General features: G+C 43.1%; 2 protein-coding genes across 11 annotated transcripts in view; one reads left to right on the top strand and one right to left on the bottom strand.

Moving 5' to 3' along the window:
• The window catches only part of HSPB11 (heat shock protein family B (small) member 11), a 22,594-nt gene extending 21,326 nt beyond the window's left edge, over positions 1-1,268 (bottom strand). The window contains exon 1 of one of the 7 annotated variants that reach the window (XM_032296924.1): positions 1,200-1,268. The gene's annotated coding sequence lies outside the window, so the exon portion shown is untranslated. Of the gene's footprint in view, positions 1-185; positions 611-630; positions 901-1,116; positions 1,140-1,199 lie in introns of those variants that run through there. The other 6 variants (XM_032296930.1, XM_032296926.1, XM_032296928.1 and 3 more) reach the window with 6 other exon arrangements.
• LRRC42 (leucine rich repeat containing 42) lies at positions 1,041-22,486 on the top strand. 4 transcript variants are annotated; one of them, XM_032296918.1, is made up of 9 exons: positions 1,041-1,512; positions 2,752-2,785; positions 6,831-7,317; positions 12,673-12,804; positions 14,603-14,721; positions 16,655-16,743; positions 16,916-17,029; positions 20,607-20,691; positions 21,984-22,486. In XM_032296918.1, exons 3-9 carry the CDS (start codon positions 6,845-6,847, stop codon positions 22,256-22,258), a joined length of 1,287 nt encoding a protein of 428 aa, XP_032152809.1. In that variant the 5' UTR covers positions 1,041-1,512; positions 2,752-2,785; positions 6,831-6,844; the 3' UTR covers positions 22,259-22,486. The 4 variants fall into 4 exon arrangements, with proteins under 4 accessions (XP_032152809.1, XP_032152808.1, XP_032152806.1 ...); XM_032296917.1 differs by lacking the exon at positions 2,752-2,785 and adding an exon at positions 2,825-2,944 and having other exon boundaries at positions 1,315-1,512; XM_032296915.1 differs by lacking the exon at positions 2,752-2,785 and having other exon boundaries at positions 1,318-1,512.

The following is a 22,486-nucleotide window of genomic DNA, read 5'->3' as shown; positions in this document are numbered from 1 at the left end:
CTCCTTGACCAGCGTCTTGCTTCTGGTGCTACAGCTGAACTCCTCACACCCTTTGCCAAGCATCATCCATTGGGAACTTGGCGTACTTTAGAAAACACGGACCCTGCCTATGTCTTCTGACTCCGCGGGGCCAGGGCCAGGGCCAAGGCCTTCAAGACAAACCAGCCCTGGCACCACCTTCTCACCTCCACCCAAAACCCTCCTCCTCAGTCCAAGGTCCGGGGGAGATCTTCGAGGGCCCTAAGGCCTTGACTTGCGGATGCCCCGCCCCAAATAATGTAAAGAATATATTAATAAATACCCCCAACCTTAGGTATAACTCATAGCTAGAGGGGTTACGTTGCAGCTGACCGCTTACATTTTGGTAGACTAATCAATTTCGATTTGCAACTGGTTTTCCCTTTTGGTCAAGACGCTATTTCTGGCCCCAAAGAGCTTCGTGGGATAGCACCGGCGACTCCAGGGCCTACAGGAGACGGCCGGTCCGCGTCACACCTCCCGCGACGGCCCGTCTGCGCCTCCCGCCGCGCGTCTTCACCACCCCTCCATTCTTGCTCCCTTCCCAACAGCAACCCCTTCCTTCTGCCTTGCCCAGCCAGGCCCCACACCCGCTGGTGCCAGCCCGCTCGCCCCGCAACCCGCTCGCCTGCGACTCCAGTTAGCTCCGGGTGCCAGGCCTTCCGGGCTCGAAACCTCCCTTGCTCCCCGCCCCACGCAGCGCCTCCCGGCCCCGCGGCTCCGCCCCTCTCCCGTGGCGTCCTCGCAGTCCCGGGGCGCGGGCGTCCAACTCCGACCTCTTCGCACCACGCCTCCCACAGGCCCCGCCCCCTCACCACGGCCTCAGCGGAGTTCGCGGGTGCGCTCGCTCCCACCCGAAGCTCTTCGCGCCACGCCTCCCACAGGCCCCGCCCCGCCCTCAGCCCCTCCCCCTCGCCGCGGCCCGGCGGAGTTCCAGGGCGCGCCCGTTTCTACCCCGAGCTCTTCGCGCCACGCCTCCCACAGGCTCCGCCCCCCCTCGGCCCCGCCCTCTCTGGCTCCTTTTACTTCGCGGGCCAAGAGGCGCAACCTCGCCCGAGAGCCTTTCCCCAGGCCAGTCCCAGAGCGCGCTCTGCCTACCCTCCCTCAGCTCAACTCTATCCCCGGGGCCCACGAGACCCAGGGGAGTCGCCCTCCCATGAGTACGCACGCCCAGTGCCCACCTCTGCCAGCTCCGCACCCTCGGCCCTCGGGTCGCCAGCCCGGGGCTCGGCCCCGCCTCCAGGCCCGGCCCCGCCTTCATGCCGGGGTCCGCGCACGCGCGTCTCCCTGTCCTAGCCTTGCCTCCGCCCCCGCCGGTCCCGCGGTCCCACGGCGCTTGGTTGCCCCCAGCCTTCTCCCTCTTCTCAACCTCGCCGTGTCCCACCCTCCCTAGCTTTGTGCCTGGGGTGCTGAGGTCTTCCCCGTCAGCCGCGCCGCGGGAGGAGGGAGCCGCCACCGAGGAGCTGCCGCTCGCTGCCCCGGGGAGGGGCACAGGTAGGTGGCGGCCGCGGGCCGGACGGCTCGCGGGGCCCCGGGCGGCGTGCGGGAGCGGGGGGCGGGGTGTTAGGGAGGGGAGGGGTGGGGGAGGGGAAGCCCGGGAGGGACGGCAGGGGGCGGGTTGAGGAGAGAATGAGGATATACGGGTGTGGGCGATGGGTTTAAGGGTTGGGTAGGGGTGCGGGGGCAGTATGAGAATTGGGGTTCGGGAGCAGGGTGGGACAGGGAACAGGATTACCCTTGGGTGGACTCTGGGAAAGGTATGGGTGGGAGAGAGCGGGACAAAGGATTGCCGTCCTGGGGAAGGGGGAAAGGGAATGGGATTTTAGGGGTGCAGGGAGGAAAAGATAGGAATAGAGGAGAGGGTGGGGTCTTGGGGGCAGGGGAGAAAAGTTGGGGGTGTGGAATGCGAAGCTGGGGGTAGTGAGGCGTGATGGAAGGGGGTCTCGAAGATTGAGAACAGAAGGCAAGGAAAGGGATGGAGAGCTTGGAGTCCTAGGAGAGGGAAGCCCGTAGAGTGGGAAGAAGGGAAGAATAGATGCAGAAGGAGAGGAGTGGGGGTGGAGGAGTGTGGGGAAGGGAAGAGAGGCAGGTGAAGGTTGGGAGATGGGAGGTTGGAAGGTTGGGTCTGTGGGACAGCAAGCCACCTTTCAGCGGGAGCAGGAAGGGTTGGAAGGGTCTAAGGGTTGAGGAGGGCGGGGGAGCTGGGGTGGGGGAAGGGAGTAGGGTTAGGATTTTTGGTGTTAGAGGCGCTATTTGCTAAGAGTGTCACGATGTGGGAGAGATTGGCAGGTTCTTGGTGGGGAATAGGGAGTCTGGGAGAGGAAAGGGGATGGGTGAGAAGGCAGGTAGAGAAGTGCATATTATAGGAAAAAAGTAGTGAGGAAAGTTGAAAATTGAAGAATGGGAACACACAGAACAATGAAGGTGGATTGTTGGTTATTGGTAGTTTAGAACTACCCATAGTTTAGTTTCTGCTTAGGTTTTTATGTTAGAAATTTTCTCAAGAATACTGCATTTTCAGATAAAGCAAAAGTGTCTGCAGCCTTGGGATGAAGGCCATGGGTTGGCAGATGTTTTCTTGGTATATGGATGTAGCTCATATCGCGCCTGGCAGAGGAAAGAAGGGAGGCCTTCTGGCTGTCCTGGCTCTGTTCCCACCAGCTCTTTCCTCAGATGTGCACTGTTGTTTTTTTTTTTTAAATCTTATCCCTGCCCCCTTCCCCCTCCTCCCAGGCTTCAATCAGTGAATACTAGAGGGATCAAACAGGTGGATGAGATTAATTTTTAACGTTTTTTTATCCTTAAGGCTGATGTCATATTTTTATTCTTGAGAAACAGCATCATGCCAAGGAAAGAGCTTGAGCTTTGGAGTAATGCGGCCCTGAGATTGAATTCTGGCCCTGCCACTTATTAGCTCTGTTCTAGAGTAAGTTATTTTATTTCCGTGGGTCTCTGTCTATTAAAAGGCAATACTGACCTCATAGGATCATTAAAGATTACATGAGATCACTTTATATAGTACCTAACGCAGTGCTTGGCAACTGGTGGGTGCTTAATAAATGGTAGCCATCACCCAGTACCATTAAACGTCAGAGTCATTACCATAACTTACTATTCTTAGGGGATTTTTATCTTACTTTACCTACTGAAGTTAGGTGTTTTCTTCTTTTTCTCCTCAAATTAGCCATAGATTCAGCTCACAATTTTACCCTGTGGGCTCCCCAACAACCCCAGTCCACCTGACTGGGATAGTCATGCTTTTTGCTTGGGAAACTGGATTCAAGGTCTAAAAAACTGTCATGTGTAGTATCAATTTTATCTGGCCTCTTTCAAGGAAGCTGTGTAGAACTGAGTTTTTAATGTAATACAGCTATGTTTCATTCATTTGATGAAATGGTACACTTCATGGTAACTTTGGCTCACTTGTGAACAAATGCTAGAATGTGCACGATTGTAATATTTTTCTATGCTGTCGTTTGGGTTACAAAGCTGCCTCTCTGTAGCAGGCTGGGCGACTATCAGAATGTCGGTGTTACTCTTGATCCAACATATAATACAGCTACTGCAATTTACACTGGACATTGTTGTTGCTGCAGTGACTAAGTATTTTAGTTTTTCTATTTGGATGAGGTTTTTGCCGCAATTTAGAACAGGCCTTGTCCATTTGTAATACACCACGCTGTACGATAGCAAGTGGCAAATGAATCCAAGTACTGAAGTTTTGTGTAGAATTCTCGTGCCTTTCTGGTTCTTAGCCTTAAAGGGTTCAAATATTAATTTAATGCTTAGATCATGTTATAGTACCTCACAGACTCCCAAAAAGCTCCTTTTTGGGAGAATGCAGGATGTGCTGATTTAGTAGTACAAATTAAAGGCCACCAGGATTCCCTGAACCAAAGTCAATTTCTCCAGTGGCTTCTGGACAGATGATGTGGGTTTGCTCTCCAGGAAATAATTATATTTATTTTTTCCTCATTTAGAAAGAGAAATGGCATTTGATAATTTAAGAAAAATATAAAAAACAGCCAGTACTGTACCTTTTTAAAATAAATGATCACTGGAAGCCAAAGCTGCCAGGATTTTGAAGAGCCTGGGTTTGGGCCCTTAATCTGGCCCAAACCTTCTTGTGCCCTATGTTGGATGGAATCAGACTTCTAATTTTCATCTGAAGTGGTCACCCACCCATCCATTCATCCATCCATTTGTCCACTTTACTGCAGAGTTTGTGGAAGGCACTATTAGGGGTGAGGGTTGGGGTAATACAGATGGGCAGACCCTGTTTCATTGTTCAGGGAGTTCACAGTATATTGATCCACTATAATAGGGTATCTTCCATAGAATTTGTCTTCTTGTTGTTAAAATCACGTCAGTCCTTTTTAGGGACATCCCTAATGTCTCCTTTCTGATCTACAGGTAGAGTAGAGCTCTGAATGTTAAATGACAGGGATAAAGACCAAAGGACATCTGCTTTACTTCCTCAATCAGAATTAATGTCTGCAAGGTTGGAGAGTCCAGATGCTCACCCCTACTGGAAGAAGAGCTCAGAATAAATGAGGCTTCTCCTTAGCAGCAGGCACTGTAAATGCTGGCAAGAGAAAACTATGGGTTATAAGAGCTGGCACTGTGACAGGATTTTCCCCCCTGTTTTTTAGTTTAGTTGTCGCCCACCCCTTGTAGTACCAGTAGCAATACACTGCCATCGTCTGCTTTGCCTCTGCCACCTGCAGAAGAGTCTGGCGAGTGGGGGAGGAGCCTGCAGCTGTTGCCTGGAAAAGGAGCTGGCTCCTAGCAACAGTATCAGCGGGCCCTGCAAGTCAGAGCACTAAGTTTATCCTTTGAGGTCTTACCTTTCCTCTCATACAGTTCATCAAATATCTTTTGAGGGCTTACATAGTACTAGGCACTGTGTGGGGCCTGGGAAAGGTAGATGAACCAAATAAGTGCCTTGCCTTCACAAAGCTCACCACGCTGGGTACATTAACAAGTGAACATAGTACATGGCCCTAAGTGCTATGTAGGAGACACTGGGTGCTCTGGGAAAACCAGACAGGCATGTACTTGTGCGTCATCCCGCAAGAGGGACGATGTTAATAATGAGTGGGAATTAGCTGGGTCAGGGAGGCAAAGAAGGATGTTCCAACTAAAGGGAACAGAACGGGCAATGGCCAGTGGGACATAAGAGCGTGGCCAGTTTACCTGGGTAATATGACAGGAGCAAAGAGTAGTACGTAGGAGATGAGCAGGAAAGGGTGAAGCTCTAGAGCTAGGCAGAGTGCTCTTCTCTCGTGCTTTTAGACACATAATTATCCTTGAGAGAAACATGGATAGTACTGATTCCCACAAACAGGATCATTGTTTCATCTCCGGAGACTCAGCATTTTTGGTCACTGAGTTGTTTGCTGACACTTATAAGTGGCTTTAGGGCCACATTGTGGCCCTGCATTGATGCAGAAGAAGCTGAGTTGGTTCACTCTAAAACTCAGATTATTTTAGGGATAATATCAGGCCTGTGTTATATTCTACCTCTCTTCTCCCTTTAAATTGTAAAAATGATCATCAGATACCTTCATTTTATTTAACGTAGCAATTCTCATGTATTTTGAAACCTTACAGTTATTCAGGAAAACAAGTATTTATTCCCGTTAGTTCTTGGGCACATACTGTTACCCAGATGACTGCAGAAATGCCCAACTTTTTACTTTTTTATCTTAAAACTGCCCTAATAGAACTTTAATAGATGTTTCCAAAGGCTAGAATAGCTTTGACTTAGCTTTTGGAATGGAGGTGTTTATTTGTAGATTTTTTTAAAAATCCTGTTGCTTTTGGTCTTTGTAAAGTTCAGCAAACGAGTAAACATTGGTCCCATAGTATCTGCTCAGGGACTGTAGGATGCCAGAGCACTGTGTTACAGAGTCTGCAAGAGTTAATCGTGGTCCCTCCTCTCAAGCAGCTCAAAGCAGCAGACGGCAGACTCAGAAACAAATAAATAGAACAGTGAGCCAAGTGCAACCAAGAAGTGTGTGGAATGTGTCAAGCTAGCAAGGGAGTTGCTTATTTCTAGTGTTTTTTTTTCTGTGTGTAAACATGTTTTTTAAACATTTATAATTTTAATGGCTTTATAACATTCCATGGTATGTATAAGTCATAATGCATTTATTAACATCCCAATTGTTGGACATTTAGGTTGTATTCCAGTTGTTTTGCTAATATAAACTTGCTGCCATGAATTTACGTATAAATGAATCTTTGCTGACATCTGTGACAACTTCCTCAGCTTGAATTTTAAAGATGAGATTTTGACCTGGGTTTTCTATGGCGTGATCTTGGCTCACTGCAACCTCTGCCTTCTGGGTTCAAGCGATTCTCTTTCCTCAGCCTCCCCAGTAGCTGGAACTACAAGCATATGCCACACCTGGCTAATTTTTGTAATTTTAGTAGAGACGGAGTTCACCATGTTGGCCAGGTTGGTCTCAAACTCCTGACCTCAGGTGATCTGTCCATCTCAGCCTCCTAAAGTGCTGAGGTTATAGGCATGAGCCACTGTGTTCAGTCTTGACCTGGGTTTTAACAGATGAGTAGGAGATGGCCAGATAGACCAGAAAAGGGGGAGAATAGGAAGGGGCATTCCAGGTGAGGCAATAGAGGCAACCTTGAATGCCAAAGCTCCCAGGCAACTGGTGAGTTTTGCTTTTCCTAAACCAGCCACCAGGCCTGCCTGGTAGGCTCATAAAGCCCTGGGCACAGCAAGATGAAGTTACATGTTACAAATGGCATTTTAATTGGGTTTGCTTCCGTCTGCCTTGCTTTTACAGTGGAAACCAAGGCAATGTCTTACTACCTCAGCTCAGAAAGCCACCTGGACCCAGGGCCCATCTACGTGCGAGAAAACGGGCAGCTGCACGTGGTCAATCTGGCTCTGGATGGTGTCAGGAGTAGCCTGCAGAAGCCACGGCCTTTCAGACTGTTTCCCAAAGGCTTTTCCGTGGAGCTTTGCATGAACAGGGAAGATGACACTGCGCAGAAAGAGAAGACTGATCATTTCATCTTCACATACACCCGGGAGGGGAATCTTCGGTACTCCGCCAAATCCCTCTTCAGCCTTGTCCTGGGTTTCATCTCCGACAATGTGGATCACATTGATTCCCTTATTGGCTTTCCTGAGCAGATTGCTGAAAAGCTGTTCTCTGCTGCTGAAGCCAGACAGAAATTCACTGAGCCAGGTGCAGGGCTGAGGGCTTTACAGAAATTCACTGAGGCCTATGGAAGTTTGGTGCTTTGCTCCTTGTGTCTGAGAAACAGGTGGGTGTTCTGATTAGGTTATTCTGTATTTTATTGGGCGTGCTAATTCTGTCAGGCTCTGGGGCTTAGTGGGCTCAGGGGCTTCCCTCATCAAATAGCACCTCAGTTTAGAACTTCTGAATACAAAGTGACAGACCATTTTGAGAAAAATCACTCTTGCTTCCTCCTCCTCACCTCTCAGACAACACTTAGCTTTATTCTGAAATCATTTTACAAGGATTGGTTGATTGTCACAGCTCCTCCATTAGGTAGAAAATATTCTCCTACCAACTTTCAAAGAGAAGGCAAAATGTCATTGGCCACATATCTCTAAATATGCTCCTGCAGATAGGGAGATTAGTACCCAGAGTTTTTGGCCCTGTTTTTGGTTTTCAGACCACTAGACACTGACCATTAGATAAAAAGTAACCGTAAAAGATTGAGTGATTAAAATTTCAAATATCCTAAAGTTTGGCAGTTCTCGATGAAGTCCCAACACTAAGGTCTGTTGTCTGAGAAAGCAGATATTTTCTCTTGTGACTTGCCTTTGCTCATATGCTTTATTTAAAATTTTTACTCTACCATCATGTAAAAACACTTTCAAAACATCTAATTTTTTAAAAACGTACAAAAAAAAAAGCAATAAAAATATACATGGCAAACAATTTAAACACAGACACAAAGGGGCATAAAATGAAACTTAAGCCTCTTCCTATTCATCTTCAGTTTCCTCTTCTCAGAGACCAAACACCATTCCCTGTTTTTAAAATATCCTTTCAGAGACACTTTATACAGTGTTCTATGTAGTTCCCTCTTTTGTTATACAAATGGCAGCATGTCGCATACACTGTTATGGACCTTGCCTTCTTCACAAAATTTAAAAATCATTTATCAATACTTGTAGGTTTTTAAATAACTTTATTGTATACCACTGTATGAACTATTTTGTGATTAGAAACCTGAAAGGCAGCTTACTATTTTTTTTTTTTGAGACGGAGTTTCACTCTTATTTCCCAGGCTGGAGTGCAGTGGTACTATCTCAGCCCATTGCAACCTTCGCCTTCTGGGTGTAAGCAGTTCTTTTGCCTCAGCCTTCTAAGTAGCTGGGATTACAGGTGCCCACCACCACCACTGGCTAATATTTTGTATTTTTAGTAGAGACGGGGTTTCACCACATTGGCCAGGCTGGTCCAGAACTTCTGACCTCAGGTGATCCATCTGCCTCAGCCTCCCAAAGTGCTGGGATTATAGACGTAAGTCACCATGCCCACTGGCAGCTTACTATTAAGATGCACAATCCATATGAACATTATAACAAAGCTAAACAGAAAAAATATATGTAAGAGAAAGCCATACCAGCAAACAGAAGCTAAGCTCATCTGCTTAATAAAGGAGAAATGATCTTTATTTAATGAGCTCATAGAATTAATGGTTTCACCACAGGCCAAATACTGTATTTTAAAAAGAAAAGACATAAACACATGCAGAAAAGAACAGAAACTTGGCTCATAAACTGAGCAGGCACCTTGAAAGCTCTGTCTCTGGGCTGTGGTCTCAGTCATGGCTGGGCTTGGGACTGCTGCCAGTGGAAAGGAAAAAAATTACCTTGCCTAAATGAAAAAGTCAAGCAATATTTCATTGTAGCTTATGCATTAAAAATACATTTTACGCTTTGTTTTTTCTTCCAAGTTACTGATGTTCATCTTAGAAAAGTTAAAACAGTGGCACAATAGAATTATGATGTATACCTTGTTTTAAAATTATTTTATGAAAGCAATACATACTATTTGGGAAAAACATAAAATTATAGTATTAAAAAATTCATAATCGCACCATGTTGATCATTTTCAAATATGTATTTTTATACATTTGAGAATATATACTTTGTACAACTTGTATTCTGTTTTTTCCCCCACCTACCCTTATAGCTTAACATTTCCCATGCTATTGAAAATGCTGTTTATCCATTTGCGATGTCTGCATACTGTTGCAGTGGCAGATTGGTCAGATTGTGATGAGAATAGCACTTTTTATTCACATTTGATGAGCACATGAATTAGTGTAGCATTTCTACAAGCAGTTTGGCAATATGTATCAAGAACCTTGAAAACACCTATGCTATTTGTTTGACCCATTCTACTTATATAAGAATCTATCCTGATCTCTAATGTAATGATCAAAGATGGGAACAGATATTTTTATATAAGAGTGTTCATTTAGTACTGTTGTACAAGTGAAAATCTAAAAACTGGCCATGCGCTGTGGCTCACTCCTGCAATCCCAGCACTTTGGGAGGCCAAGGTGGGCAGATCACCTGAGGTTAGGAGTTTGAGACCAACCTGGCTGACATGGTTAAACCCCGTCTCTAGTAAAAATACAAAAAAATCAGCCAGACATGGTGGTGCACGCCTGTAGTCCCAGCTACTCAGGAGGCTGAGGCTGGAGAATCTCTTGAACCTGAGAGGCGGAGGTTGCAGTGAGCCAAGAATGTGCCATTCCACTCCAGCCTGGGTGGCTGAGGGAGACTTCATCTAAAAAAATCTAAAAACTAAATGTTCAACAGTAGGGAATTAGTTAAGCAAATTATAGTACATTTATATGATGAAATATTATGTAGCTATTAAGATAACATCCTAAGAAATAGATTTTTAAATGTATGTATTGCATAGATAGAAAAAGGAACCCTACCAAAAAGTAGTCTAGGTGGGATTGGAATTGATTTTATATTCTTTATACTTTTCTATATTTTCTTAATTTTTCTCCAATGAAAATGATACGTTGTCAGAAAATATAAGAAACATTTACATTTCTATAATAATCAGAAAATATAGAAAACTTTTTTATTTTTTGGAGACGGGATTTCACTCTTGCTCAGGCTGGAGTTGCAGTGGTGTGATCTTGGCTCACTACAGCTTCTGCCTCCCAGGTTCAAGCGATTCTCACACTTCAGCCTCCTGGGTATCTGAGACTACAGGCGCCTGCCACCATGCCCAGCTGATTTTTGTATTTTTTGGTAGAGATGGGGTTTTACCATGTTGACCAGGCTGGACTTGAACTACTGACCTCAAGATCTATCCGCCTCAAGCCTCCCAAAGTGCTGGGATTACGAGTGTGAACCACCATGCCTGGCCAGAAAATATAGGAAACATTTTTAGCACAATCTTTTAGCCCATATTTTCTTGCAGCAATTCCAGACTTTACTGTCTCATTCAAATGTAAGATTTTTCAATTGTGATCGAAAACCTCTCTTCTCCTTTTACATCCTTAAAGGAAAATAGAGGGCAGGAAATTTGAGGTTGCACTTGCAATCCAGGGCTGCAGCTGCAGTCCAAGAGGTTGTGTCAACACAAAAGGGTTCAGATCAAAAGTAATGAGCTTGAAAAAATAAATGAAAATAAAATAATTAGATAGCAGGCACTTGCTATCTTGGGGTTAAGTCACCAAGCTACCTGCCAGAAGCAAGTGTCTTTGCAACTGGATTCCAACCTTATGAAAACTGTCTTCTCCCTTTTGTTGAAACCCCAGTGATTTTTAATCCCACCGGTGGTCACGGGGAGGCAAGTATGTTTTCCTTAAAATACCACCCTTTGCTATTGACATAGCAGTAATAGCTACTATTTCATGAGGGTCTGCAAGATGCCATGGAATTTTAAAATATTATTTCTCTTTTTTTTAATAATACTGAAAAGAAGTAATCATTCGCCCCATTTTGTAGCTGGAGAAATTGAGGCTCAGAAAGGTTAAGTAACTGTCTCACAGTCACACAAGTAGTTAGGGCTGTTCGAATCCAAACTCAGATCTGGTCTATGCTCTTTCTATTGCTTTTCCACTGTACTGTTCTGAACCCTTTAAGGGAAAATTGGAAGACTGGTTGCAAGCAAGAACCTAGAGCTTTGATTATGTCCTAGATTAGCATCTAGTAGTGTCTGTGGCCTAGTATGTTTGTTCCTCAACCTTGAGTTTTGTAATGTTTCTTAATCATATTACACAGTGTTACATCCTTTGCATGGAACCCTTGTTTCAGAATCACTAAAAATCTTTTGGTTAATTGATCAAAGGATGTGTGTTTTCCTTTCTCTGATTGCCAGTAATCCCCTAGATCCCCATTAACACACTTCAACTCTGTGATTGGAAGGTGGAAAACAGCAGCTTTATTTACAGTGCAATTAAAATACATCTGAGTAAATAAGGCTCTTTTGTGTACCCAGCTGAGCTCGGTCTCCAGGCAGCTTGGGTTCCACCCTTTAAAGGGGTATCAGTGCCTCAGGCCATCTGTACCTAGGAGTCAGGATAGTGATTAGTTTGAGTACATCTTTTTTTGTTTGGAAGTAGGAAGAAAAGAGATTAACCTCCCTCTTGCCCTCTGATTATTCCATTCTGTTTTTGGCAGTTTCTGCTGAGAGAAGAGAGGTATGAACTCTTTTAGGTATAACCCCACTAATCCTAACACACCATCTTGCTGTGGAAACTTCTAGACATCCAAGAGGAAGGTGGATGAGAAAGGCTTGCTCTTGCCACAAGTCAGTTTCCTTGTCCTCTTAGGATCCTCTCCTGTCAATTTCCTGTCACACCTAATCCCTTTCATTTTTTCTCACTGACCTCATCTGAGATAGATGAACCACTAGAAAGCAGGGAGGAGGCCCCATCCTGGGCTGTGGAATGCCATTTTGATCTCCTTTCCCTCTCCAGAGGCCTCCCTGATGCTTACTGCTAACAACTCAGCAAGGTGCTACAATGTAATTAAGTTGCTCGTGCTCAGTGTTTGTCTTAATATCCATCTAGACTGGAGTGAGTCCTTGTCACAGTCTTGCTGTACATTTGGAGTAAATTTAGGGTAGCAGAGGCACAGGGGAGTGGACAGGTACTCAAATTTGTGTTTGAGTAGAAAAGATAAAATGTGATGTGCCAACTATCTCTTGGTATGTTCCTGGGGATGTGCAGATTGGAGTCCAGAGTTCTTGACCTTGCTCCAGTTTTCAAATCACTAGATGTTGAGCATTAGATTAAAAGCCACTTTAAAAGATTAGTAATAAAAATTTGAGTATCCTAAACTTTGGAAATTCCCAGGTATGGCCCCAACACCAATGCCAAGGTCTGTCTGATAGCAAAGCAGATGTCTTCTCTTGTGACTTGCTTTTGTTAATATACATTTATTTATTCAAAATTTTTATTCTACCATCACATAAAAAGTTGTTCCAGGCATTTACTAATTAAAAAATCCAGGCTTTGCCTTGGTAGTAATTACCGAAGTCTGCTTATTCCATAGTACTGTGTCCTGATGGAATGGTGGGGTATTGACTATGATACAAATCCACAAATGGTAATGCTTTAAAAGGAGTGGGGGGGAAGATATTGATTGCTCTCCATTCTCCATAGGTATCTGGTGATTTCAGAAAAGCTTGAGGAGATTAAGTCTTTCCGAGAGCTGACCTGCCTGGATCTTTCATGTTGCAAACTTGGAGATGAGCATGAACTTCTAGAACATCTCACCAATGAAGCCCTGTCTAGGTACCTGTCGCCACTTGCAGATGAATTGTTTCAGTCTTTTTTTAAAGGCTGTTCCAACAGGATTATCTTCAGGAGTGCTGATTACTTTCCATTCTTGTGTTTATTTCCTTTTTTTTTTTCTAAAATATTTTCAGTCTCCATTTACTTGGTAAAAGCAGTATAGGATAACTCTTAGGAAGTCAGTCAGTTGACTCAAATCAGTTGACACTTTTTTTCTAAGTAACTTTTATTTTAACATGTGATACCTGAAGCTACTTGGGTTGAAAATGGTTTTGTCCTTTATTTTTATTTTTTTAAATCTTCATTTTTTATTTATTTATTTTTAAATGGAGTCTCTCTCTTGTTGCCCAGGCTGGAGTGCAGTGGCGTGATCTCAACTCGCTGCAACCTCTGTCTCCCGGATTCAAGCTATTCTGCCTCAACCTCCTGAGTAGCTGGGATTACAGGCACCTACCACGACGCCTGGCTAATTTTTGTACTTTGAGTAGAGATGAGGTTTCACCATGTTGGCCAGGCCGGTCTTGAACTCCTGACCTCAGGTGATCTGCCTGCCTCAGATTTTGCCCTTCATTTATCCAGTCCTAGTTTATTCTAGCAAGGGATGAGACATTATACCATAGTCAGCAGTCATATTGTTTGCTACTTTAACTCTCAATGAGCTGTAATTATAAAGAAAATGAACTATTAAAGACAGCCAAAGAAGTTCTTTTCAGGAACTATGATTTAAAGAAATGGCCCAGTTCATACAATTGACAAATAGTGTGACTGATCTGAGGTTATTCAGTCTGGCCAGCAAAGAGGAGGACAGAAGGATTCCTCTCTGGTTTTATAAATACCCAGAAGATCAACAGCATTACAAACCTAGGTATAACCTAGGTTACTTAGTAACCTAGTAACTTAGTAAATAAAAGTTACTTAGAAGAGGCCTGCTTCTGACAATGACAACTACCTACTGCCCCACACAAAGATACTACTGTTGTGTGAGGCTCATTAGCACCAAGGCTCAGATTCCTTAGGTGAAAATGGAGCATATTAATAAACCAATTTCAGGTTATCATCGGATGGATTGGGTTACGGGTATACCTTATTAACCCAATCTGAAAATCTAGATTTATAAAGCTGGTTAAAACTAGAGGATTGTTTGTTTTGCAAAAAGAATTTTCAAACTTTCCTGACACATTTAGCATGTTTTTGATTTTCACACGATTTGTCAGAAAAGCAGCTTTTGTCTTAAAGTATATTTATACCCTTAATTGAAGACCCTGTTTACCTCATTCGGTAATATACCTTTAGTGCCTTCTGCCATCTGAAATTAGTACTGCATGACACGAAATTAACCCTCACTTGGTAACAGAAGTGGCACCAAAAAACCTTTTTTTTTTTTTAAGAGGCAGGGTCATGTTCTGTCATGTAGGCTGGAGTGCAATGGTGCAATAATAGTTCACTGCAGCCTTGAAATGTTCAGTTGAAGCCATCTTCCTGCCTCAGCTTCCCAAGTAGCTAGGACCACAGGCACACAGCACCTTGCTAGCTAATTTTTAATTTTTTGGGGGGATGAGGTCTCTAACTCCTGGGTCCAAGTGGTCCTCCAGCCTGTTTTCCAAAGTACTGACATTACAGGTGTGAGCCACCATGCCCAGCCCAAAAGAGCTTAACTCTGTTAAATGCACTGGGTATGAACTAACAAGAGGTAGAGGATATGTTACATTTTTAAATGAAAATGTTCAAAGCATGTTTTTATACCTAGATTGTCTCAAACTCTCTTCAAGTAATTTATGTATGTACCTTGTTTCCCTAGTGTAACTCAGCTCCACCTGAAGGATAATTGTTTATCTGATGCTGGAGTGCGGAAGATGACGGCACCAGTTCGAGTGATGAAAAGAGGCCTTGAAAATCTAACATTATTAGACTTATCATGTAAGTTTTCTTCAAAATTATAGATTACTTTAATGTTGGAAGAATGGCCTTAGAGATCATCTAGTTCTTCCTCTTCATTGTAGAGGTGAGAAAGAAAAGGTGACTTTCCTGCATGCCATAGAAACTTGGTGGCAGAGCGGGACTGACTTGACTCCTGACCAAATGACTTTTGCAACATATACTACCTCTTTAGAGTAGGAAAAACCCTTATACTTGATCCATGCCACTTGATTTGTGCAAACAGAGCCACCTTTCACCATATTCATTGCATACTTAAAGGACATTTGACTCATCTTTATTTTCCTTGAGTCGCTGATCCTTGGTATCTGTCACCTAGGTCCTATTTTATCAATGTTTGCATGATGAAAAGCTGGATGAACCCACAATTGTGATAACTTACTTGGATTAACCAGATACTGACACTAGTGGTAAGATGTAGTTGGCAGAGATCATTTACAGTTTAACTGAGCATCCATTGACTCTATGGCAGGACAGTATGGTGCCAAAAGAATAGAAGGTGCAGGGGTTCTTCTGCTCCTTTTGGCTCTGCCACTTTTACTGCCAGTTAACAGACAAGTTATTAAACCACTTTGAGCATTGGTTTTGGCCTTTGAAGAATAAGGATAATAATGAATGTCCTGCCTACCTCCCCGGGAAGTATATTCATACAACAAATATTTTTTGAACATCTAGAGTGTGCCAGGCACTGTGCTTATGGCCTTGAGGATTCAGGGCTAAGTGCAGTAGTCTCTGATGTGAGACAGTAATACAGAAGAAAGGATTCTGAAAAAAAATGCAAGTTGCTAAGAGTGGTGATAGTATCTGTGTCTAAATTCCCTTGAATATCTTTTTAAAATAAATAAAAGGTTTTACCCTGGAAGTGAAATGGCCATGAATAAAGTATGATGAACCTTTTTATTTTTTTTTTTTTGGAGAAGGAGTCTTGCTCTGTCACCAGTCTGGAGTGCAGTGGCACGATCTCGGCTCACTGCAACCTCCACCTCACAGGTTCGAGGAATTCTCCTGCCTCAGCCTCCCGAGTAGCTAGGACTACAGGCATGTGTCACCACACTTGGCTAATTTTGTTTTTTTTTTGTTTTTTTTTTTTTTTTTTTAAAGGAGTTTTGCTCTTGTCACCCAGGCTGGAGTGCAGTGGTGCGATCTTGGCTCACTGCAACCTCTGCCTCCTGAGTTCAAACGATTCTCCTGCCTCAGCCTCCCAAGTAGCTGGGACTACAGGCGTGTCCCACCATACCCAGCTAACTTTTGTATTTTTAGTAGAGACAGGGTTTTACCATGTTGGCCAGGCTGGTCTCGAACACCTAACATCAGCTGATTCACCCACCTCTGCCTCCCAAAGTGCTGGAATTACAGGCATGAGCCACCACACCCAGCCTAATTTTTGTATTTTTGGTAGAGACGGGGTTTCACCATGTTGGACAGGATGGTCTCTATCTCTTGACCTCGTGATCTGCCTGCCTTGGCCTCCCAAAGCACTGGGGTTCCAGGTGTGAGCCACCATGCTTGGCCTCCGATTAACCGTTTTAATACATGTTTATATGTGTTTTCATATGGTTCCAAATTAAACCCTTTGGAATAACTACGTGGTTCATTTATTTTTCTGCTTACCCCCAACTCCTAGAAAGTAAGAGCTGTAAAGCATCTTTTTTTTTTTTCTCCATAATTTTGCTATTGTGAATAATGCTGAAATGAACATGGGAGTGTAAAGCATCTTTAAGGATCACTGGGAGTGGCTTTTTTATATTTCAAATAGTAAAGGTCAGACCTCCGTATTTGATTTACTTTGAAAAGTTTGCCGACTCAAATGTTTTATAGTTTATCATTGACTGGACTTTTTTCTGAGCTTATTTTTAGTTGTCAGTTTTACAACATTTATATTGTAACAGAATGCTACCTTGTTTTTGACATCTAGGTAACCCTGAGATCACAGATGCAGGCATTGGATACCTCTTTTCTTTTAGGAAACTTAACTGCTTAGATATCTCGGGTACAGGGCTCAAGGTAAGACTTTTGGTTCCTTCTCTCATTTTTCTAGATCAACAATTTGATGTTTTGCCTGTGCTGATTGGTATTTAGAAAGGTCTGTTATGTATGATGGTCTTTATTTACTACTGAAACCAAGTAAGAAATAACCAAATGTATTTGCATTTCTGATCTGTCTCTGCCTCACTAGGACATCAAAACCATCAAGCACAAGCTCCAGACCCACATAGGCCTCGTTCACTCCAAAGTGCCTTTGAAGGAATTTGATCATAGTAACTGCAAGACAGAAGGCTGGGCTGATCAGGTACTCCAGATTTTTCTTCCCTGCGGTTGATACAGCTTTTCATTTTAATTCCAGGTGTCTTATCCAACACATTGAATAAATGGTAATCCACTTGGTAGTTCTTGGCTAAATTCTCATCTTCATGTCAAATTGGCGACCCTGATGGTCTATAACTGGCCCATGTACTTAAAGAATTGGTGCCAGACCTTATATCTCATGCTCTGGCCACTAGATTGTGCCTTGTCTTTACTGGACTTAGGAGAAAATGCCATCTTACAGTTGACTCAGAAAATAAGTGAACTCTGGCTTGCTATACAAAAAAGTGGTCTGATTCCACTTCTGAAGGATAGATTATCTTAGTAGTGTGTATATACTGGAGAGAGAATAAACTCTGGTGTCATGCAAATGAGGATTCAAATATGATTTTTCTTTTTCTTTTGGGAAAGTTTCTTACCTCTCAGCCATCATGAGGAGGTGACTTTTTTGTCCTTCTCTTACTGAGTCTTAGCAGTGAGAGAACTTTACTTTGACTCCTTTTTGTCTTAATGGTCTTTCTTTACTTGTACAGACTTAAGTGGGATTCAGAGTCTTTCACTTAAGTTGGAAGTGAGAAAGTAACCAAGTAGGATAACACAGGTAGATGCCACCTTCCCTGTGGCTGGTGCCTTTCTCCCTTAGACACTTTTAACAGGTGTTTCTTGGTGAAGGCATAGAGGACCCACCAAACTGTCCTGGATCCCTTCTTAGCTCCAAGCCATAATGCACAATGGTAGAACTATCCAACTGCCTGATTGGAGCATCAGCTCTCCACAGGTAAGCAGGGAGACTGGTGAGTCCATGTTTCAGAAGCATTCTTAGCTTGGTCAAGAACATGCATGATGAAATAATTACCATGGTGCATTGCCAGACAAAGTTTATAGTGCTGTATGAGACCTAGGTGCACTTGGGGCAGGTGTGGGATGGCCTTACAAAGGCTTGATGCAGTTTGGTAGCAGGTGACATGGTGAAAAGAGCATAGGCTATGGAGTCAGAAAGACCTGGACTTGGGATCCTGGCTCAGCAACCCAATAGCTGTACAACCTAAGGCAACTTTCAGTCTCTGTGTCTTCATCCATAAAATGCAGAAACTAGGCCTTCTCTTGAGCAGGGCTCTGGAAGGATCAAGTAAAACACCTGGCAGCCTGGCCTGAGAGTGAGTTGACTGGACCAGTGCGGCTTCCTGTCCATCCACTCTCAGATGGGCCCCTGGGGCTTGGCAGCAGGGCTTTACCTATGTCTTGTGGATTTGTTATTGAAACTGTTTCAGGCTGACCCTACTCACCTACCCTCATTCTTATTAGGTGACAAAGAACAATGAAGCCATCTCACAATATGGTCCACTTACTTCCCTATTTCTGTCTCAGAATTTCTCCATTTCTTCAATGGTATTCCACTTCCCTCCTATCCAAGGGAACAAGTATGCTTCTTTATTCCAGTCACAAGCTCTTTATTTATTTTGTCTTTTTAAAAAAATTATATTCCCTAAGATCTTCAACTTCCCTTGTGATATTTACTAATAATTATTTTCCCCTACTGCCCACCCCCCTCACATCTTCAGTATCCCCCTCTGTTGGCTGTCTGCTTTCTCTGGCTAAACATAGGGTGTCCTTATTCTAGCATGGTCCTCACTCCCCATTGCAGCTGTGCATTTTTTCCTGTCCTGTCTGTCCCACCCCCTCAGTGACTCCTCAGTTCTTACTCCCTTGAGATTTAGTTCTGGCCTCCACTGCTCTACTGATAGTGTCCTCTTGAAGGCGAGTGGTGATATTCTTCCCCCTCCTTGGCTTTCCTGCAGCATTCGATAGAAACATGCATCCCTTATGAGTTTTCTCTGGGCCTCTTTCCTGGCTTTCCCCCAACTTTCTCACTTCTCTGGCTATAGCTCATTCCTCTTTGTTCCTCTCCTCTTCTACACCTCCACACACTCTCCAGGTGCTCTTTGACTGTTCTCAGAGCTCCAGCTGTCCTTGCGAGGATGACTCTGCATTCTTAGACACTAGTAGACCCATTCCCAAGTATCCTTTGTAAATCTCCACCTGGCACCTCAAATTCAGCTTGTCCCGAACCAAACTCATTTTCTTCCCTATCCCCCACCAGCTCTTACTGACATTCTTATTTCTGTTTCATGGAAGGAAGCACCATTTTCCCTGTTGCCCACTGAGTCAACACATTCGATTAATCCATCCTGGTCTTCTCTGAAATCTGTCCCCATTTTTATAACCAGGAAATTATAGAAGAGATGGCAACTAATATTTAGTAAATGCCTTTTCTGTGCCAGACACTGTGCTTAAACTCTATATGTATTATCTCATTTAATCCTTAAAACATCTCTATGGAGTATGTACTATCATTGATCCTTACAGATGAAGAAATTGAGACTACTAAGATATTAAATCACTTGCCATGGGTCCCCTGGCAAGTAAGTGGTGGAGCCAACTCTGGAACTGGTTTTTTGTTTGTTTTTAAATAGAGATGGTATTTCACCATGTTGCCCAGGCTGGTCTCAAATTCCTGGGCTCAAGGGATCCTACCATCTCCGCCTCCCAAAGTGCAAAGATTACAGGTGTGAGCCATTGTGCCTGGCCTAGAACTGTGTTTTTTTTTTTTTTTGAGACAGAGTCTCACTCTCACCCATGCTGGAGTGCAGTCGTGTGATCTTGGCTTACCGCAACCTCTGCCTCCCAGGTTCAGGCAATTCTTGCGCCTCAGCCTCCCGAGTAGCTGGGACTACAGGCATGTGCCACCACACCTGGCTAGTATTTGTATTTTTTACTAGATATAGGTTTTCACCATGTTGGCCAGGCTGTTCTCGAACTCCTGAAATCCACCTGTCTTGGCCTTTCAAAGTGCTGGGATTATAGGTGTGAGCCACCGTGCCCAGCCTGTAACTGTATTCTTAAACTCTGTGTTGTATTGCCTATGTCCTGAAAATGTTTTTCTGGACCTTTTTTATGGTCATTTCATTGCATTCCATAATAAAAAAAATTAAAGTTCTTGTTATTCACGGTACATTGAAATAGTCATTGGCTTTTCTTTATGTATAGCTTATACTCAGCCGTATTTCTAAAAGAATTGGTAGCAGCCTGTAATAAAAATACATTCGTAACAGTTTAAAAAATAAAAACTGATCATGAAGTGTTATGAAAATATGGAAACAGGCATTTTACCTACAAGGGTTTGAGTTATAGTTGGCATATTTTAAGGCACAAGAATAAGTCTAGGGATGTGTGAAAAGTGTTATGACTAAAGTTTTAAGTTTTAGTATTTAGTTTAAGGATATGTAATTTATTTCCAGCTCAGAATAAACATGTAAATAGGGAGTCAGCTTTATAGGTTTCCCTTAGTCATGCAGATGCATATATCCAACGTGTTCGAATTCTCACTCAGCTCCTGCATTAGAACAGAAAATGCAGACTTGACTTGGTTCTCATTCTTATCACCAGTCATCTGAAGTCAGATTTACCAGAGGGCTTTGTGTTTATAGAAAGGGAACAAGAAAGGCTTGAGATTAAAATCTCAAGATTTTTTTTGGATTCAAATCTTTCCAAATATGTTTCAGATTGTTCTGCAGTGGGAGCGTGTGATTGCGGAAGCTGTGAAGCCACGGGAAACCTCAAAGCCTAGAACGGCAGCTCAGCACTTCTGTGAGAAATTCCCTTTCCTTTGAAGATTTTTGCCCTTTATTTGCATCCTTAAAGCAGTTAGCCTGTTTTTCCTCCTTGGAAAAATTAATAATGATAGTATTGGCTTATTTATGATCACCAAGACTTATATTCTCTTAGCTTAGCTTACAGTGTAAGTTCACACTTAGCTTTGAGAACCAGCACCAGGAAGACAGCTTTTTAAAATTACTTACTTATGTACCATCTTGCAAAAAAGATCTGTGGCGGTACAAAAGTAGACAGAATATGGAAGATTAAAAAAGAATTATGTGTAGCCAAAAGGTGGAAGCAGCCCAGATGTCCATCAACAGATAAATGGGTAAACAAAATGTGAAATATACATACAGTATATTTCAGGCTTTAAAAGTAAGGAAACTTTGACACAACATGGATGAGCCTCCAAGATGTCATGCTAAGGGAAATAAGCTAGTCACAAAAGGACAAATATCATATGATTGTTCTTGTATAAGGTACCTAGAAGAGTTAGATTCATAGAGCAAGTAGAATGGTAATTGTGACTAGAGAGGCGGGGGTGGCGCAGGCAGGAATGGGGAGTTATTGTTTAACACGTACAGAGTTTCAGTTGTACAAGATAAAAAGAGTTCTGGAGCTGGATGGTGATGATGATTGCACAACAGCGTGAATGTCCTTAATGCTACTGAACTGTGCACTTAAAAATGGCTAAAATGGTAAATTTTATGTTATGTATATTTTAACGTGATTTTAAAAGAAAAGGAATTAAATGATGAAATTAAAGTGAAGGAAATATAAAGGTAGCAAAATAAGAATCCAGGGCTTACCAAAAAAAAATGTAAAGTAGGTTGTATCATTTGCTATTTGGCTCTTAAAAGACAGATTCAAATCCAGATTTCTAATAATGAAGGCTAACATTTTTGGGGCTTTGAGTGTGTGTCAAACATTGTGCTAATCACTTTATATACATTAGTTCATTTATCTTCATATCACTCTATGAAATAAGTTTTGTATCCCTGTAGAGGCGATTAAACAGAATCTCAGAGAAGTCACTTGCCCACGGTCACTTCTGAGAAGAGGCAGATCTAGGATTTAAATCCAAATCTGTCAGACTGTAGTATGAGTCTGTGCCTTCAGTCTGTGCCTGCATGCACACCATGGCGACCTCACTCAAGGCAAAATGCAGTCAATGCAGATATCACCCTGTTTGGGCCTTTGTCATTTCCCTGGGGTTATCCTAGACTGATGAGGGAATTAGCATGCCAGTGGAGTGAACTCATCACCCTTCCCTTCTGTCACAGATGGGAAGCAGTCTCGAGCAGAAGCCCCATTGAAGCATCCTGTGGCAGACACCCACTTGAACTCTTCTGAGAAACTCCAGTTCTATAAAGAGAAAGCCCCAGATTGCCATGGGCCGGTGTTGAAACACGAAGCTATTTCAAGCCAGGAGTCAAAGAAGAGCACGAAGAGACCTTTTGAGGAGTCAGAGACAAAACAGAATAACTCTTCACAACCTTCAAAGCAGAAATATGTATGTCTTGCGGTGGAAGACTGGGACTTGTTAAATTCCTATTGATTAGTAGGTACAAGTTGACCTTTCTCCCCCCAGCTCTAACATTTGAAGAAAGGAGACTAAGGATGATTTACTTTTTGTTTGAATTTACCTATGGCATTAGCATAGCAAGCAGATATTTCTACTTTTCTGGTGGGGGTGGGGGGAATGCTATGGAAGTATGTAATAATTTCTAATGTATATTTTCAATACATAGTAATTTTTTCAAATAAACATTTTTGCTGTCCTTAA

Source organism: Sapajus apella, unplaced genomic scaffold (genome assembly GCF_009761245.1).
Source record: "Sapajus apella isolate SASKATOON/1434 unplaced genomic scaffold, GSC_monkey_1.0 scaffold36, whole genome shotgun sequence".
NCBI lineage: Eukaryota > Metazoa > Chordata > Mammalia > Primates > Cebidae > Sapajus > Sapajus apella.
Note: the sequence above shows the minus strand (reverse complement) of the source record. Positions and strands in the feature narration are given on the sequence as shown.

What these genes read in the sequence shown, in the direction of transcription:
- LRRC42 (XM_032296917.1), top strand. An exon ending in AACATTATTAGACTTATCAT is followed by an intron (nt 14,722 to 16,654) that starts GTAAGTTTTCTT and finishes TTTGACATCTAG; the next exon opens with GTAACCCTGAGATCACAGAT. An exon ending in CAGAAGGCTGGGCTGATCAG is followed by an intron (nt 17,030 to 20,606) that starts GTACTCCAGATT and finishes AATATGTTTCAG; the next exon opens with ATTGTTCTGCAGTGGGAGCG.